Raw genomic sequence first — 17,360 nt, 5'->3', positions numbered from 1 at the left:
AATTGAATGGATGCGTTTGAATGGTATCTTTTTACCGGTGTTTTGTGGATGCGTTCTAATTTAAGAACGTTAGTTTAAACGAATGAAATTGAAATTTTGAATTCAAAAATTCAAAATAAATTATATTGGTTTAATAAATAAAACTGTACACAAAAATTTTATCAATAATATTTAAATATAAGAGGTGAATAAAATAATAAATTTTAAAAATTCGGTGCGTCACGCAGTTCTCATTGTTTCCGAACGATTCGTCTAGATGGCGTTGTACGATATGTTAACATTTCATGTTTTGCAAAAGTAAATATTTTTTTTGTAGTAAATAATGTACGAAAAATATGGAACAGGCATTGAAGTATAATTTTACAGACAACCTCATTATCTATATAAAACTAGGAATGACATACAAAAATTATTTAAATTTTAAATATAGAATTAAATACATTTATTAAAATTGAAATTTTGAATTAGAGTCCGCTAAATAGATCTATATAGCATTTTTTATACTTTAACATAAATGGTCGTAGGAATCTTTGTATTTGTAGTAAATAATTTTTTTTTTAAAAAATATTGCTTTTACTTTACGTTTATCATTGAAACAACTAATTAATAACATGGATTATAAGAATATATAACGAAAATAAACTTGCGTGTAAGTAATATATAAGTTGAGATAGTTTTGGAGTTCAAAAAAGTTAATTAAAAAAAAATAAACTCGAGTTCTTTCGCACATATCAGGCTGGCCTGACAGCTTCAAGGACAAAAACGTATGTTTCTATGTTGTCTATGAATTCCTAAAGATTCCTCCGATTGTGATGAAAATTTGTTATTCTCTACGCGCCCGAATATATATTTTTTTTAATATAAACTTTTTTTAAATCTTCTATTTTATCTATGAGAAGCCAGGTGGAAAAGATGGAAGAAGCAATTATGAGGACTTAAACTTGAAATCTCCTGTTGAACGAAAATGCATGTGAATGATTGAAAATGAATTTGAACGAATGAAAATGCATGGGTTTAGGTTAGGTTAGGTTACTTTTAGCCATATTGTTTATTGATGTAGCTCATTAGGTCTTAGTTTTATCATTTACAACTACTAAAACAAAAATGTTTTCAATATTGTAACTTTATAACTGTTATTATGATAACATTTTATTATGAGCTTATAATGATAAGATATTATTAAAATTAATTGTATTTTATTTTTTTAATGAATAAAATAATATTTATGTATGATATTTTGTTTATAATTGATGGAATTTTATTACTTGACTAGCGACCGGCCCGAGTTCGGTTGCAGTGCTGATACTAAATATGGTGCTGAATGTATTACAATGTTCACAGTTTTTCAGTCATTATCTACTATACATGTATTATGCATATATATCTTTAATTCTCTCCTCTCCTCTTAAATCAATCTATCTATTAAAAAAAACTGCATCAAAATCCGTTGCGTAATTTCAAAGATCTAAGCATACATAGCTTATTATATGAGTCGAGATGGCCCAGTGGTTGGAAAGCGTTCATCTTAACCGATGATTGCGGGTTCGAACCCAGGCAAGCACCGTTGATTCATGTGCTTAATTTGTCTTTATAATTCATCTCGTGCTCAGCGGTGAGAGAAAACATCGTGAGGAAACCTGCATGTGACAAATTTCATAGAAATTCTGCCACATGTGTATTCCACCAACCCGCATTGGAACAGCGTGGTGGAATATGTTCCATACCTTCTCCTCAAAGGGAGAGGAGGCCTTTAGCCCAGCAGTGGGAATTTACAGGCTGTTGTTGTAAGCATACATAGGGACAGACAGCGGTAAGCGACTTTGTTTTATACTATGTAATGATGATGAATGTCATGTAATGTCAAAACCCGATTTTGAAGAGTGGAGGGTTCTTGTTCTTTTACAAATTAAATGAACAATATTTTCAGTTTTACTGAGTTTGGTAGCGCTTTGTGTAAATCCGTCTAGGTAGCTACCATCTTCTCACCAGACGTTTAAACTATGTTATATTTCTTATGGTAAATTCAAGATTAGACTTCCCTGACTAGCTGGATTTTACATTTGTAAAATAAGTTAAAAGAAAGTCGGCTATTCGCCTAAAACTTTACAAGGCGCATATTCGGCCTCACATGGAATACTGCTCTCACCTCTGGGCGGGTGCTCCCCAGTACCAGCTCCTTCTATTTGAGCGGCTCGAGTTATCGACGATCAAGCCCTTTCCGACCTCCTTGATCCTTTGGCTTTGCGTAGAGATGTCGGATCACTCTGCAATCTTCTACCGAATTTTTCACGGGGAATGTTCCGAGGAATCGTTTGGATTAATCCCGGCTGCTGAATTTCACCTTCGGACATTTCGTAAAAATTCGAAGTTTCACCCGCACCCCCTTGATGTCCGAAAATCCACAACAGCGCGATTTCTTAGACATTTTCTGCCTTGCACAACTACTTTGTGGAACCAGCTTTCGCCGGAGGTTTTTCCGAACCGATACGACATGGCAACTTTCAAGAGCGTACTCCTTCCTTAAAGACCGGCAACGCACCTGCAAGCCCCCCGGTGGGAAGTGGTTATCACTTTCCATCAGGTGAGCCTCCTGCTCGTTTGCCCCCTATAGCATAAAAAAAGAACATCTTCTTTCGATATATGAAATAAGTATTTATTTGGTATGTGTGTATGGATATCTTATAAGATTGTTTGTTATGATTATTAATGTATGATTGTGTATAATATAGATAATATATGTTTATGTACGTATATGCGTTTTTATCTCATTGATATACACATATACAGAAGTGAATACTTCTGAAACGCTATTGCTTTATGGAGTCCTATGTCCAAAGGTTGTCCTTAAGTTTAAGTTACGATTGTTTTTTTTAAATAATGAGTTGTATAGCAAAGAACATTTGTATAAGTCCTTAAAAAAGTAAAGCGTTTAAGTATTTCAGAACTGTTTTAGTGTAATTGTTGGAATTTCTTCTTGCTATTTAAAATATAACAAACAAAATAACGATACATAATAAAATTACTTTAACTGATTAGTCTACGAAAACAGAGTGGTAAAAATTATTATTTAATAGTAGTAGGTTGTTGTTTATTTTTAAATTACCAGGATAGCTTTTGATTTGGTGTTATTAAACGACAATTAAAAAAAAAAGTACATGTCAATGAACCTTTAATTATTAAGTAGTAATTTGAGAGTTAATTAAATTAATTAATTAAAATAGTTGGCAAACGAGTAGGTCACCTGATGGAAAGTGGTACCGCTCATGGACATCTGAATTATGTGAAAATGAAAAAACTTTACTTGGTGGTGCAAGCCCGTCTGGGTAGGTACCACCCACTCATCAGTTATTCTACCGTCAAATAACGGTACTGAGTATTGTTGTGTTCCGGTTTGAAGGGTGAGTGAGCCAGTTTAACTACGGGCACAAGAGACATAACATCTTAGTTCCCAAAAATACAAAAAAAAAACATAATTTATAGTCCTCGAAAGATAATAGTTTTTGTTTAAAACCAATAATTGTCATAGATCATAATTGACCAAAGACAATTGCATACAGTTTTGTCAGCAACCAATCAAAAGAGATATAAATGGGTTAAAGAGAAAGACAACCGTTTTATTTATTATTAAAGTAAAGTAACAGCCTGTAAATTACGAACTGCTGGGCTAAGGCCTCCTATTCCATTAAGGAGAGGATTTGGACCAAATTCTACCACACTGTTCCAAAGCGGGTTGGTGGAATGCGCATGTGGCAGAATTTCGATGAAATTAGACACTTGCAGGTTTCCTTACGTTGTTTTCATTCACCGCCGAGCACGAGATGAATTATAGACATAAATTAACCACTGGGCCATCTCAGCTCTTTTACATTGGTAATTAATAATATAACATTAAACTCACCTTCAAAACCCTTTACAAATCTACAAGATACTCCAGGATTTTAATAAAAGTATTAAAAACTGTCTTAGAGGTTAGTTATCATGTGTAAGATAAAAAAGTATCCTTTGTCCTTTCTTGGATATCAAGTTTGCTTCACACAAAATTTCATCAAATTGTGTTCATTGGTTTGATCGTGCAAGACCGACATACAGACAGAGTTACTTTCACATTTATAATATTAATCGACGACCTCCGTGGTCGAGTGGACACCGCTTTTCATGGTTACGCCACTCCGAGGTCCCGGATTCGATTCCCGGCCGAGTCAATGTAGTTCATTAATTTTCTATGTTGTCTTAGGTCTGGGTATTTGTGGTACCGTCGTTACTTCTGATTTTCCATAACACAAGTGCTTTAGCTACTTACATTGGGATCAGAGTAATGTATGTGATGTTGTCTCATATTTATTATTATTATTAATATAGATTTTACACTTTAAAATCAATCGAAGTTTCTAGAATGAAAAAAGTAAGAGTTTTTAAAATCGTCAGTTATTATTGTATTTGTATTGATTTGTTTTCATAATTCATGGTCACCATGTGCATTATGTAATTTGTTTAAACTGTTATCTAGCGTTCATTTAGATACAAGGCGGTATTGATAACTGTCGTACGAATAGTAAGTCCCATATTATTTATTAACGGCCAGTTGTATACATTGTTTGGCACTATTTTTAATCTGATTTAATTTTGAATTTAGAACGCAGCGTTCACTAAAAAAAAGTAAGGTTTTTTTTTTAAACTATAAATATATTTTTTTTAACAAAGTTACTCTCAAAAGCTTCGATAAGTTTCAATTCAAATCATTTGTATTTGTGTGTGTGTGTTTTTTTTTACTTGGTGGTAGGGCTTTGTGCAAGCCCGTCTGGGTAGGTGCCACCCACTCACCAGTTATTCTACCGCCAAATAACAGTACTCAGTATTGTTGTGTGCCGGTTTGAAGGGTGAGTGAGCCAGTGTAACTGCAGGCACAAGGGACATAACATCTTAGTTCCCAAGATTGGTGGCACATTGACGATGTAAGGAATAGTTAATATTTATTATCGCGTTATTGTCTACGGGTGATGGTGACCACTTACCATCAGGCCCATATGCTCGTCCGCCAACCTATTCCATAAAAACAAAAAAAAAATAACAAAAAAAAACAAAACAGTTATGAAATGTTGACAGCTGACTTATAGTGATTCGCCATTTTGATGTTACATTTAACATTCTGACATTTTAAATTCGTGTTCTGCGGTGAGATTCGAATTTCTGGTTACAGAATAGTCTCACAGAGCTATTTTATATTAGTTTGACAATAGGCTATTTGACTGTTTTTTAAAATCCATTTTATATTATTAAGGAACCCAGTAAAAGTTGATTTATTTTTATTTATATTAGGTACATATTTGGCGAAAAATTCTATACTTAAATGGCGCCAAAAACGCTATTTGGGCAATATGGCGCTGCAATGGGGTCGGTGACGTCACTTGCCTGTATTTTAATCTGTGGTACATATAGTATCCCATCAGTGTTAACAAGCAAGTGACTTCATCATAAGCTCGGCCAATCAGGAGCGTTTTGTGTCACGTGAAAAAACGTTTTTTTGAAAATAATTATTATTATTATCAACTTTCATTAATAGATGACCATTTTTAAGCTCACAATACATCCTGATTACAATAATTGTTACTTTATTTTTCGCTTTGTCAAATATTGAAGCCATACAGTATTAAAAATGAAATTAATCAGAGTCGGATTTAAAGGTCTGGAGGCCCCGGGGCCACGAAGCAGTGCAACACCCTAATAATTATATGATTATGAATTAATTAGTTTTTTTATTTCAATCAGTAAGCTATGATTTGTTTCGTATTTGTATCGGTAACTTTTAAAATATTAAATAGTAACATTATTATAATGTGACTATATCTCAGTATTTGTTAACTTGCTGAAAACTGTGGCCCCTTCTCATGTGGAGGCCCCAGGGCAGTTGCCCCGGTTGCCATACGGCCCTGAAGATAATAAGACACGTTGATCATGATTTCAGGTAATAACAATGAAAGCAGTCGTATTTGACGGTAAGGCTCTCACCCTTAAGTACGATGAGAATTACCCGAAGCCCGGCATCGTGAACGACACTGATGTCATCGTGAAGGTCGAATACGCGGGCGTTTGTGGAACCGACCTGCATATAATCCAGGTAGGTGAAAAAAAAAATACTGAGCCATCTATACAGATAATAAATTTGGAGTTTGTTTAAAATAACATTAAAATAACCGTTTTTTTCTAAATACATATATATACGTGTAATTAAATTGGAGTGTCTGTTTGTAATATTTTTTTACAATTTTTGTCGGTCTGTTTGTATATTTATTCCGGCTAATATTTCGAACGGTTGGATTGTATTTGACGGGACTTCCCTTGGCAGATAGGTGATGTTATAATTAGTAACTTAGATTATAACAATAACTGTTTTTTTAGATTCAAAAGCGCGCGAAGTGGCGGGCTCAGCTAGCTAAGTAAATTTGATTCAAGTGTACAAAATTCTGTAAAGCAAGCAACGGCTTTTAATTCCGTAATATAAACACATATTAAAATACTATGAAATTATGCCAGAAAATTAATAAATACTAATCCTTAGATCTGAGATGCCCCAGTGGTTAGAACGCGTGCATCTTAACCGATGATTGCGGGTTCAAACCCAGGCAAGCACCACTATATATATATGTGCCTAATTTGTGTTTATAATTCATTTCGTACTCGGCGTGAAAAAATCTTGAGGAAACTTGCATGTGACTAATTTCAACAAAATTCCGCCAAAACATGTGTAATCATTGCATGCATTGGAACAGCGTGGTGAAATATGTTCCAAACCTTCTCAAGGGGAGAGCCTTAGCCCAGCTGTGGGAAATTTCCAGGCTGTTATTGTTGTTTGTTGTATAGCAGTGTATTTTTTACAATTACTGTGTGAGAAATTGTCTGTCTGTTCGTTTTCAAAACCCGGTGTTATTTATCTTTGTACTTAAAACTAGATTTTGTTTACACAACGATTAGTACTGATTATATCAAAATAATCAATATTATTGTATATTTACATGATATTAATGTAAATATATTATTATGTAACTTTAATTATGATAGTATATCAAACATTACGTGGGCATCACTGACTCATATAAATAAAAATTTTAACAAAAAGAAAAACCGACTTCTAACAAAACACTATTTTAAAACAAATGAATATACACTAAAAAGTAATAAAAATAATTGCGTATTCAATATATTTTTTGGAGTCCTCCTAAGTAAGATGCAATGAAATATATTAGACTACTTAAAAGTCGGTTTACGATTATATAATGTAGTTATAATTGATAACCTCCTCCTTTTTGAAGTCGGTTGAAAACATTTTTAAAATAAGGTAGTTTTCGCCCGCGGTGCACGGATGAAAGGGGATGAGGGTGGTAAAAACGAATCTTAATTATTTGACTCCATATTGGTTGACTACATTTCATCATTACATATTATAAATGAAAGTCGCTTACCACTGTCTTTCTTTAAGTATGCTCAGATCTTGAAACTTTGCAACTGATTTTGATTCGGTTTCTTTTAATAGATAGAGTGATTCGAGGGCAAGGTTTTTGTATACAAGAAAGAAGACAATATAGTAAAGAAACACTGATAATTTTAGAAGTTTCTAACGTGATGTCGTAAATAAACAAATTCTGTAGTATATTTAGTATCAGTATTGCACCCGTGCGAAGCCGGGGCGTGTTAGTTTATGGTAACTTTGACATATGAAGTGATTATAATTTAAGAGAAAATAATTTGACATAAAATCTTCAGTATCAGTGGGTTTCGATAAACGTTGAACCATTACGTAACCTTGATAAATACAATTGTAAATATTTACGTTATACAATTGATTACATGGTCTTCTCTTGTTTTCTGTACACGTTTCCAATTGTTTCAATTACAACCAATTACTTAGGCCGGCAGTATTATTCTGTGAAGGTGGAATCAGACGGTTCATTTTCGTGTTTCATTTTGCATCTTTCATTCAAAGCGAACAAAAGTGCCGAATGAATTCAACTGTAATAGTGAACTGATCCAACGTTGGATCGGTTCATTCCAACTCCGAATGACCGAAAATGAACTGTCTGAACATTCAGTGAATGATCACTCGTATTTGGCCATTTTGACTCGAATGCTGTAGTAGACCGAGGTACGACTTCATTCGACGCCATATTGAAAGAAACTACTGATGAGTTTTCTTTTTTACGTCATTCCAGCTAAGCCGTCTGAACATGGAATGAAAGAAAAATGAATCATTGACTCAAAAAAACATTTACTCGAATGAACTGTCTGATATCACCTTTAGTACGCTTCAGAAAGGCGACTTTCCATATTTCCAACTCCTAAAAAATGTCGAATTTTCATACTAATTTTAACACCAATTTCAAACTCTTAGGCGGTAAATATAGAAAAACCTGTTGACTTACTTACAAAAGGCGTTTATTCATTCAAAATCAAAATCCAAATATACTTTATTTAAATAGAAGCCTACTTACTACATGCACTTTTGAATCGTCATTTAACAACCATTTTAAGTGAAGCTGCCACTGGTTCGGAAAGTAGATTCAACCGAGAAGAAGTCGCAAGAAATTTAGTAATAAAAATAAATTAATAATTATAATGGTCATATTTGTGATATATTATAGTCATACTTTGAGTGTCGACAGCAAGTTTGTAAATACACAGCTGCAAAAACTGGACTAAGGACTCCTTTTCTATAATGGAGAAGGTTTGGTGCTGATTCCAATACCTGCTTTAATGCGGTTGGTACATATTTTATCGTGAAAGCAGTACAGAAAGACAGAGAGACATTTCATCTACAGACAGATTCTTTACTTAAAGTTTTGGATTGTACAATTTATAACATCTATATAAAAACGATTAGTCGCCGACGGCTTCTCTCGAGTTTTAGGGTTGTCATGTGTCACGCATAAAAGTAGCCTATGTCATCTTTTGAGTTCAAGTTTGCTTCATACCAAATTTCATCAAATACGGTTCATAGATTTGGTCGTCAAAGAGCGACAGAGAGACAGAGTTACTTTCACATTTTGCACACAAAAGACAAAAGATACAGTGTACATAACATTACAAGAAACATATAACAAAAAGAGAAGCGTGTAAAGGCGGTCTTATTGCTTAAAGCAATCTCTTACAGACAACCCTTTAGAGTAAGAATTTGTTTGTGGGAAACGGGATGGTGCAAGCAAGCAAGTATAATATTAATATAGATAGAGGTTTTAATGCTTTGACTATGTTAACTCCACAGGGAGAATTTCCAGCGTCAAAAGAGCGTCCTCTTCCTCTAGGTCATGAATTCAGCGGTGTAGTCCATGAAGTTGGAAAAGGGTCCACGTTCAAAGTGGGCCAGAAAGTTGTAGTCGATCCGAATCGGTGAGTTAATTATTTCTATTTGTTACAGTTGTTAGAACTTGATATTATTATTATAATATAATTATAGTTTGAGTCCAAACTTCTGATATTTCATCTTGTGCTGGTGACAGATGGCTATCTACTCTGATCCCAATGTAGTAAAGTAACTAAAGCACGTGTGTTATGGAAAATCAGAAGTAACGACGGTACTACTACAGGCCCAAGACAACAAAGAAAACTAATGATGATCTACATCGACTCGGCCGGGAATCGAATCCGGAACCTCGGAGTTAGGTACCCATGAAAACCGGTGTACACTATTCGACCATGGAGGTCGTCCGTCATACCTCTCATTGGTGTAGTGATGGAATAATCTCCATCTCTTGTTCCGAGAAGCAATCAGACCTTTTTCCAAAACCTAACCTATAGACATTTGAAGGTTAGATTTTAAACAAAATCATAAACAATTAACATTTTTATTCTCTCGTCAGCACGGAATATTTGCCAATCACTTATTTCACTATGGCATTTATAATTGTTACAAATTATTATTGCCTATGAAAAACGGTCAATGTCAGCGTCATTTCAACTGGTTGATTAATTGTATGTAATTGTTTTGAGAATGTGCCATTTGGTCATAGTTTATATAAAATACTTACCACTTACTACTACTTGTAGTACTTTATATGTATCGTTATATTATAACCAATTACCAAAAAAATCATTATAAATACTTCACAAATCACTTGGTGGTAGGGCTTCGTGCAAGCCCGCCTGGGTAGGTACCACCCACTCATCAGGTATTCTACCGCCAAACAACAATACGCAGTATTTTTGTTTGGCAAACAACAATACGCAGTATTTTTGTGTTCCGGTTTGAAGAGTGAGTGAGCCAGTGTAACTACCGGCACAAGGGACATATCATCTTAGTTCCCAAGGTTGGTGGCACATTGACGATGTAAGGAATAGTTAATATTTGTTACTGCGTCATTGTCTATGGGTGATTGTGACCACTTTCCATCTGGTGGCCCATACGCTCGTCCGCCAACATACAGCATAAAAAAAATTTAACCTATGTGTTATACTGATGTATATTCTATATTACTGTAAAATTTCATCCAAATCTGTCTGGTAGTTTTTTCGTGAAAGGGTAACAAACATACATCCATCCATCCTTACAAACTTTCTCATTTATAATATTAGTAGGATATTAGTAGGATGTCTTCCTTGACCCTTTATAGCGTAAAAGTAATAAATTATGTACAGGGCCTGCAATCTCTGCAACTTCTGTCGCGATGGTAACTACCAGTACTGTCTTACCGCTGGCATTAACAGTACCATCGGTATTTGGAGGGACGGTGGCTGGGCGCAATACGTGAAATGTCCCCAGGATCAAGTGTACGCGCTACCTGATGGTATTACCACCGAACAAGGTATTGAAACAACATTGAAACAACCTGTTACATTTTAGTTTTATTTTGAATTTAAGTAGACTAGTATGAATAATAGAACCTAATTAAAATCAAACGTTCTTTAGTCCTGGTACAGTGTTAAATTACATGTAAAGCTACCCAGTGGTTAGAACGCTTGCATCTTAACCGATGATTACGGGTTCAAAACTAGGTATTTATATAAGCACCAATGAATATTATGTAATGTGCCTCATTTGTCTTTATACCTCATCTCGAGTTCGGCGGTGAAGGGAAACATCGTGAGGAAAGATGCATGTGTCTAATTTCATAGAAATTGTGTCACATGTGTATTCCACCAACCCGCATTAGAAAAGTGTGGTTGAATAAGTTCTAAACCTTCTCTTCAAAGGGAGAAGAGGCCCAGTAGTGGGAAATTTACAGACTGTTGATGTTGTTTGTTGTTATTTCCATTGATCTAATTCGTTAATTCAGCTGGTCTCTGTGAGCCGTACTCCTGCGTTTCTCACGGATTCGACCGCGCGTCTCCCATCACGATTGGCAAGAAGATTCTTATCGTCGGAGCTGGAATTATCGGTAAGCAAATATGTCATTTTTTTTTCACCATTTAGAGTATCGCGATGAGTGTCCTTATAATCGTTGTATAAAGAGCTTTTAATGTCTCTGTTTTGAGTTGAAAGAAGAAAATGAAGAGTTATCTAATTAGTTATGACATAATCTAAACATAGATTTGGTCATATTGCAATTATCAATATTAAAAGCTCAAACAGAGGCCAGTTCTTGGTTGAGCAGTTGAGGTAAACTATTTGATCTTGAGGTTTTGATTCAACCTGTACTAATATTAAAAAATCTGAAAGAATTTCTGTCTGTGTATAACTATTAAATTGAATTTCATGAAATTAAGGATGCCCTCTGAGTGGGTTATTTTGGGGAAACAAAAGTTCCTGAACCATTTTCGTTACAAACTGAATTCCAAACGAGGAAGCCCTTCAGCTAGTGCATGACCACCCACTTAGGTGGCATTTCGCGTCCGTCTTCATCTACATATAATAAAATTGGAGTATCTGTATATATGTATATACGGTACATATACCAAATTACATTTTTTTAAATCTTTGTCTGCTTGTTGATTTTGACCGGATTTTCTCTGGTTGATAGATACTTGTTGTAATAAGGAGTATATTAGGCTACTTATAATTAAAAAAATCATGCAACAATGTGCAAATACTGACCAGTACACCACTCCGCTGTGAGAAATCTTGGGCACAGGTATGAAATATAATTATGAAATCGACCAAATACGTAGTTCGTTACTGGATAACTCACAAATACTGTAACAGAAAGATTTAAAGGAAAATGTTTTACAGGTAACCTCTGGATAACGACTCTTCACGTTCAAGGTCACAGGGATGTAACCGTGTCTGAGATGAACAAATCAAGACTGGATATTGTCAAAGGTTTAGGTAAGTACTTAAAGTATACTATTAGGCAAAGACTTCTTAATAATACTTCCGTAGCTTATTATGTCTAGTTGCTAGATTCAAGGATTCTGAGGTTTTGGACCTCAGAATATATCCCTGTTGAAGGCCCAGATCAACTTTTTTTCGGTTCAATTCTTATTATTCAATTTTTCCCCCCGTGCCTCAGACAACACGTAAAGGTGTTGGTCTTACGCCTGTTTTTTCCAGTCGTGTTAGATTCCCCCCCCCCAGTGTAGAATAAGAGTGTACCTGTGTTTGTACACATACTTGTATACTTAAGTATAGTACGACACAACTTAGATGTAGCATCGGCTAAATTCGTAAAACTGATCACATCCGAACTGAGTACGCTATCCGAAATTATCAAATATCCGAATTTAAGAATGTCATCCCAAATTATCAATATTTATTTCTTATGTCAATATGATCTTTACACAAACGTAGCAACGTTTAATATCACACGAACTTTATATTCGTCAATCTGACTCGTCGATTTGCTGTCTCGGGTTGAACTGACGCGATAATCTATAGCGACAAATAGCGTCGAATGGCGCGATGGGGAGCTATTTCTATTGGGTATGTAAATTGGCAGTAATCGGTTTTACGAATTTTGGCGATGCTACATCTAAGTTGTGTTGTACTATACGTTGTTGTTTGGTTTCCCTTAATAAAGCTTGCTCTTGCCGAAATCGGCCAGAATGACATCAAGAGTTATCAAAGAGTATTTATCTTAAAACAGTAAATGTAACCAAATAAATTTTGATGTTTAAAGGTACTGGGTACAGATTAGTCACTCCAGATGTCTTGGCGTCAGAGAAACAACTTTATGACGTCATTGTTGATTGCACAGGTAATTAATAAGTATTTTTTAACATTTACTGATAATCATATTCAAGTTTAAATCATAGTCAATATGTATTTTACTCAAGTAGGTTTTATATCAGCACTTTTGAATCGTCGTTTAACAAACTACATTAAGTGAGGCTACGTCCGGTTCTGAATGCAGATTCTGTTAAAAGAACCGACAAGAACCGGCAAGAACCGGCTCTAAAACTAGAATTAACTACCAGTTACTCTGTTTCAACAATGCTTCATGGTATAAATAATGAACATTACTTACTTAGTTTAAGGCTTTGTGCAAGCCCGTCTGGGTAGGTACCACCCACTCATCAGTTATTCTACCGCCAAATAACAGTACTCAGTATTGTTGTGTTCCGGTTTCAAGAGTGAGTGAGCCAGTGAAACTACAGGCACAGGGGACATAACATCTTAGTTTCCAAGGTTGGTGGCACATTGACGATGTAAGTAATAGTAAATATTTCTTACAGCGTCATTGTCTATGGGTGATGGTGACCACTTACCATCAGGTGGCCCATATGCTCGTCCGCCAACTTATACCATAAAAAAATTTAAAAATTGTTTGTCGTAGGGATTATCCCTGGAGTTAATTGTTCACTGTAAAATGTTGTCACTGGTAGATATCTACTAATGTATCTACATTATTTATGAATGATATAGGGTATGAACTACATTTATATCATAACATTTTTTATATTAAGAAACTGTACCCGTTCGAAGCCGGGGCGGGTAGCAGCAGTAGTAGTAGTAAACTCAATAAATCCTTCTTGGGGCAAGGTATCCGTTTTTATAATAAAATTCCACAGATATTTTTAAGTCTACCGTTTCATAAATTTAAATCATTTGTAAAAAATACATTGTTAAAGAAAGCATATTATTTAATACAAGATTTTACGGACGATAAAAAAGCGTAGAACTAATGCTTGTTGACTTCCAGGCAGGATATATTATTACATGCACATATAACTGTAATTAACTAACTTGATTTTATTTTTAAGTGTTGAAACAGAGTAACTACTGAGTTTCTTGCCGGTTGTACTCGGTAGAATCTACTTTCCGAACCCGTGGTAGCTTTACTTAATAAAGTCGTTAAATGGTGATTCAAAAGTGTTTGAAAAAGTAACAATAATAAATGATTTTTTTTAACAATATTGTTTTACAGGGGTCGGTAAAGTCATGGAAATATCTTTCAAATATCTAAACTGTGGTGGTAAATACGTACTGTTCGGATGTTGCCCCCCCACGCATCAGGCTTCGTGAGTACACATATATTTATATATGTTTTGTTATATATGTTGATGGAATACACATATGGCAGAATTTCTATGAAATAAGATACATACAAGTTTTCTCACGATGTTTCCCTTCACCGCCGAGCACGAGATGAATTATAAACAGAAATTAAGCACTTGCATATTCAGAGGTGGATGACTGGGTTTGAACCCGCAATCATCGGTTAAGATGCACGAGTTCTAACCACTGGGACATTTTAGCTCACGTCACATCGTAACAACAATATTAAGAACTATAGTTTGGTATATACAGACTGCTTACAAATGATATCTATCTATTTTTTTCCAGAGTGAACCCATACGAGATCTACGACAAGGAGCTGACCTTGATCGGTGTTAAGATAAACCCGTTCAGCTTTCCAAAAGCCATCGGTTTGCTGAAATCAATGGGGGACAGGTAGGAAATATAATAAGATCAGTCCAAGTCACAATTGTATAAAAAAAGTTTTTTTTTTTAATTCAAAAATAGTATGGACTATTTTGAATGCAACAGTCTGTATCACTTCACGCCTAACCGATTTAGGTGTAATTTTATTAGGAGATAGTTTGAGTTCCGAGGAGGAGGAGGTGGGTTAAATTAATTCGGTTTGTGTGATGAAGGTAAAATACATTATTAAAAGGGTTTATAATTTAGACAAAACTATTAGAAAATATAGCGATTTGACATTTGTATGTAATACGTACAATGATGTTGTAGTAAACAGATATGTTATTAACGCGCAAAAAGTGAAGACTAGAAAACGTTGGGACGTTTGCCTTTAGGTGGTTTCGTAGTAATACGTTATAATACATCATAATTACGTAGTAATACGTTTTGCGTAATTAAAACATCTAGTTATCCCTTTTACTTATTGTTTTTATTAAGCTATCCTTTTTACTTTTAACGAAATGTAAAAATAAACTAAAATAAACGGTCCCCGGCGCGGCACAGTTTTTTCTGTTGTTTAGTATGGATATAACATATCTGTTTATTACAATATCATTGAATACGTATTACAATTTGAATGCGCGTTTTCGCGCGCTTTTGTTTTTTTTTTTTTTCTGCCCCGTTATATGGACAAAGGAATTTCCTATATTAATATATGTTTACTCTTCTTTTGCAGATATCTTAACTATGAAAAATTGGGCGTCAAAACATACCCCCTGTCAGGATACAAGAACGCGTTGGAAGATTTAAAAACTGGAAACATCTCTAAAGCCGTGTTCAAGATTGAATAGTCGTTATAAAAATATTGTGAATAAATTATTGATATATATTTTGTTTTTAATTCAATAACTATTGAAAAAAAAACTCAGCAAGTAGGTACAGTGGACCCTCGGTAATCCGGCAAACATTATGCAGGGCAGTGTCGGACTATCGAATCGGATTATAGAGCACTGCCTAAGACCCCTATAGTCCGCATTTACTTTACGAAAGAGTACCTTGTAATCCGACAAATTACATATCTAATGACGAGAGTCTATATATTATACGTACATATGTATGTACTTGCAAATAATGTAAGTACAAATCAGACTTAAGTCGAATTTAGTAAATTAAATAACAATTGAGAGCTTACGTTTCATTATAAAATCACGCATAAATGCACATACATATCTACCAAAATAATCAAGAATTATTAATCAAAATCATGTAGTGAATACTATATCAAATTATGTCGGATTACAGGGGGCGCCGGATTAGTAAATTTGTCACTGCTGGGTTAAAGCCACCTCTCCCTTTCAGGAGAAGGTTTGGAACAGATTCCACCGAGCCGTGACAATGCGGGTTGGTGCAATACACATGTGTATTTATTATTTCTATGAAATTCGACACATGTGTTTCTTTTCCAACCGAATGGTAGTGTTTTCAAAATGAAAATCAAAATAAACTTTATTCAAGTAGGCTTTTACAAGCACTTTTGTCATGTCAATCGTCATTTAACAACTGTACTTAGTGAAGCTACCACCGGTTCGGAAAGTAGATTCTACCGAGAAGAATCGGCAAGAAACTCAGTAGTTACTCTTTTTCAACATTTAAAAAATACAAAATCACGTTAGTTAATACTCCTGCTTGGAAGTCAACAACGCTTTTTTATAATCTATAAAATCTTGTATCGAATTTAGTTTAATTTGACTATTTATATAAATAAGTGTAGTACAACACAACTTAGATGTCGCATCGGCAACATTCGTAAAACCGATCACATCCGAATTGAGTACGCTATCCCAAATTATCAATATTTATTTCTCATGCAAAAATGATCTTTGCACAAATGTAATAACTTGTAATATCACTAATATATTCGTCAATTTGACGCGTCGATTTAAATGCACTTGCTTTCTCTGACGCGTGAATCTATAGCGACGAATAGCGTCGAATGGCGCGATAGGGAGCTATTTCTATTGGTTGTATAAATCGGCAGTAATCGGATTTATATTCGTTCCATTGCATTTTCCGATGCTACATCTAATTTGTGTCGTACTGTATATATTTATAAGTACCTAAGTGTAATGCTTCTATATTTATTGATGGCATGTTATTAATTAAAAAGATTATTATATTACTAATGCGTATAATAACAACTAAAGAAACACGATAAACATTGATCACAAACATAGTTTTATTACAGCAATTAATGTTACACTTGATAAGATATATAATTGTAGCATAATCACTAAACTATTTATACATATGTACCAATTATTTTAATTAGATTTGTTTATTGTATTTTGACAGAAATGGCATTAAACTTTTTTCCTCCAAGGAACCGCAGACGTTAGAATTTACTAGTAATTCCAACTTTATATCTCAAGGTTTTTCTATTGAGAAAAATGGTTTTAACGAATTAGATCGACAGATAGACAACATATTGCTCCTGTAAGGGCTTTTTTATACCCTAAAAAATAGTGTTTCTATGTTAGTTTTACACAACAAAATGAGTATATGAAAGTATTATGAG

At 34.4% G+C, this 17,360-nt stretch overlaps 1 protein-coding gene across 2 annotated transcripts; it reads left to right on the top strand.

Moving 5' to 3' along the window:
• Positions 1 to 4,458: 4,458 nt before the first annotated feature.
• On the top strand, positions 4,459 to 15,677 carry LOC124542012 (D-altritol 5-dehydrogenase-like). Of its 2 annotated transcripts, none has more exons than XM_047119964.1 (10): positions 4,459 to 4,552; positions 5,963 to 6,115; positions 9,254 to 9,378; positions 10,624 to 10,790; positions 11,262 to 11,363; positions 12,155 to 12,250; positions 13,041 to 13,118; positions 14,289 to 14,382; positions 14,708 to 14,815; positions 15,522 to 15,677. In XM_047119964.1, exons 2-10 carry the CDS (start codon positions 5,972 to 5,974, stop codon positions 15,634 to 15,636), a joined length of 1,029 nt encoding a protein of 342 aa, XP_046975920.1. In that variant the 5' UTR covers positions 4,459 to 4,552; positions 5,963 to 5,971; the 3' UTR covers positions 15,637 to 15,677. The 2 variants fall into 2 exon arrangements, with proteins under 2 accessions (XP_046975920.1, XP_046975921.1); XM_047119965.1 differs by lacking the exon at positions 4,459 to 4,552 and adding an exon at positions 4,638 to 4,655.
• The last annotated feature ends 1,683 nt before the right edge of the window (positions 15,678 to 17,360 follow it).

This window comes from Vanessa cardui, chromosome 29, assembly GCF_905220365.1.
Source record: "Vanessa cardui chromosome 29, ilVanCard2.1, whole genome shotgun sequence".
NCBI lineage: Eukaryota > Metazoa > Arthropoda > Insecta > Lepidoptera > Nymphalidae > Vanessa > Vanessa cardui.
The sequence above is the reverse complement of the archived record's forward strand: the minus strand, read 5'-3'. Positions and strand labels throughout refer to the sequence as shown.

What these genes read in the sequence shown, in the direction of transcription:
- LOC124542012 (XM_047119964.1), top strand. Translation starts at nt 5,972, where the DNA reads ATGAAAGCAGTCGTATTTGACGGTAAGGCTCTCACCCTTAAGTACGAT. An exon ending in CCGACCTGCATATAATCCAG is followed by an intron (nt 6,116 to 9,253) that starts GTAGGTGAAAAA and finishes TTAACTCCACAG; the next exon opens with GGAGAATTTCCAGCGTCAAA. An exon ending in GGATATTGTCAAAGGTTTAG is followed by an intron (nt 12,251 to 13,040) that starts GTAAGTACTTAA and finishes TGATGTTTAAAG; the next exon opens with GTACTGGGTACAGATTAGTC.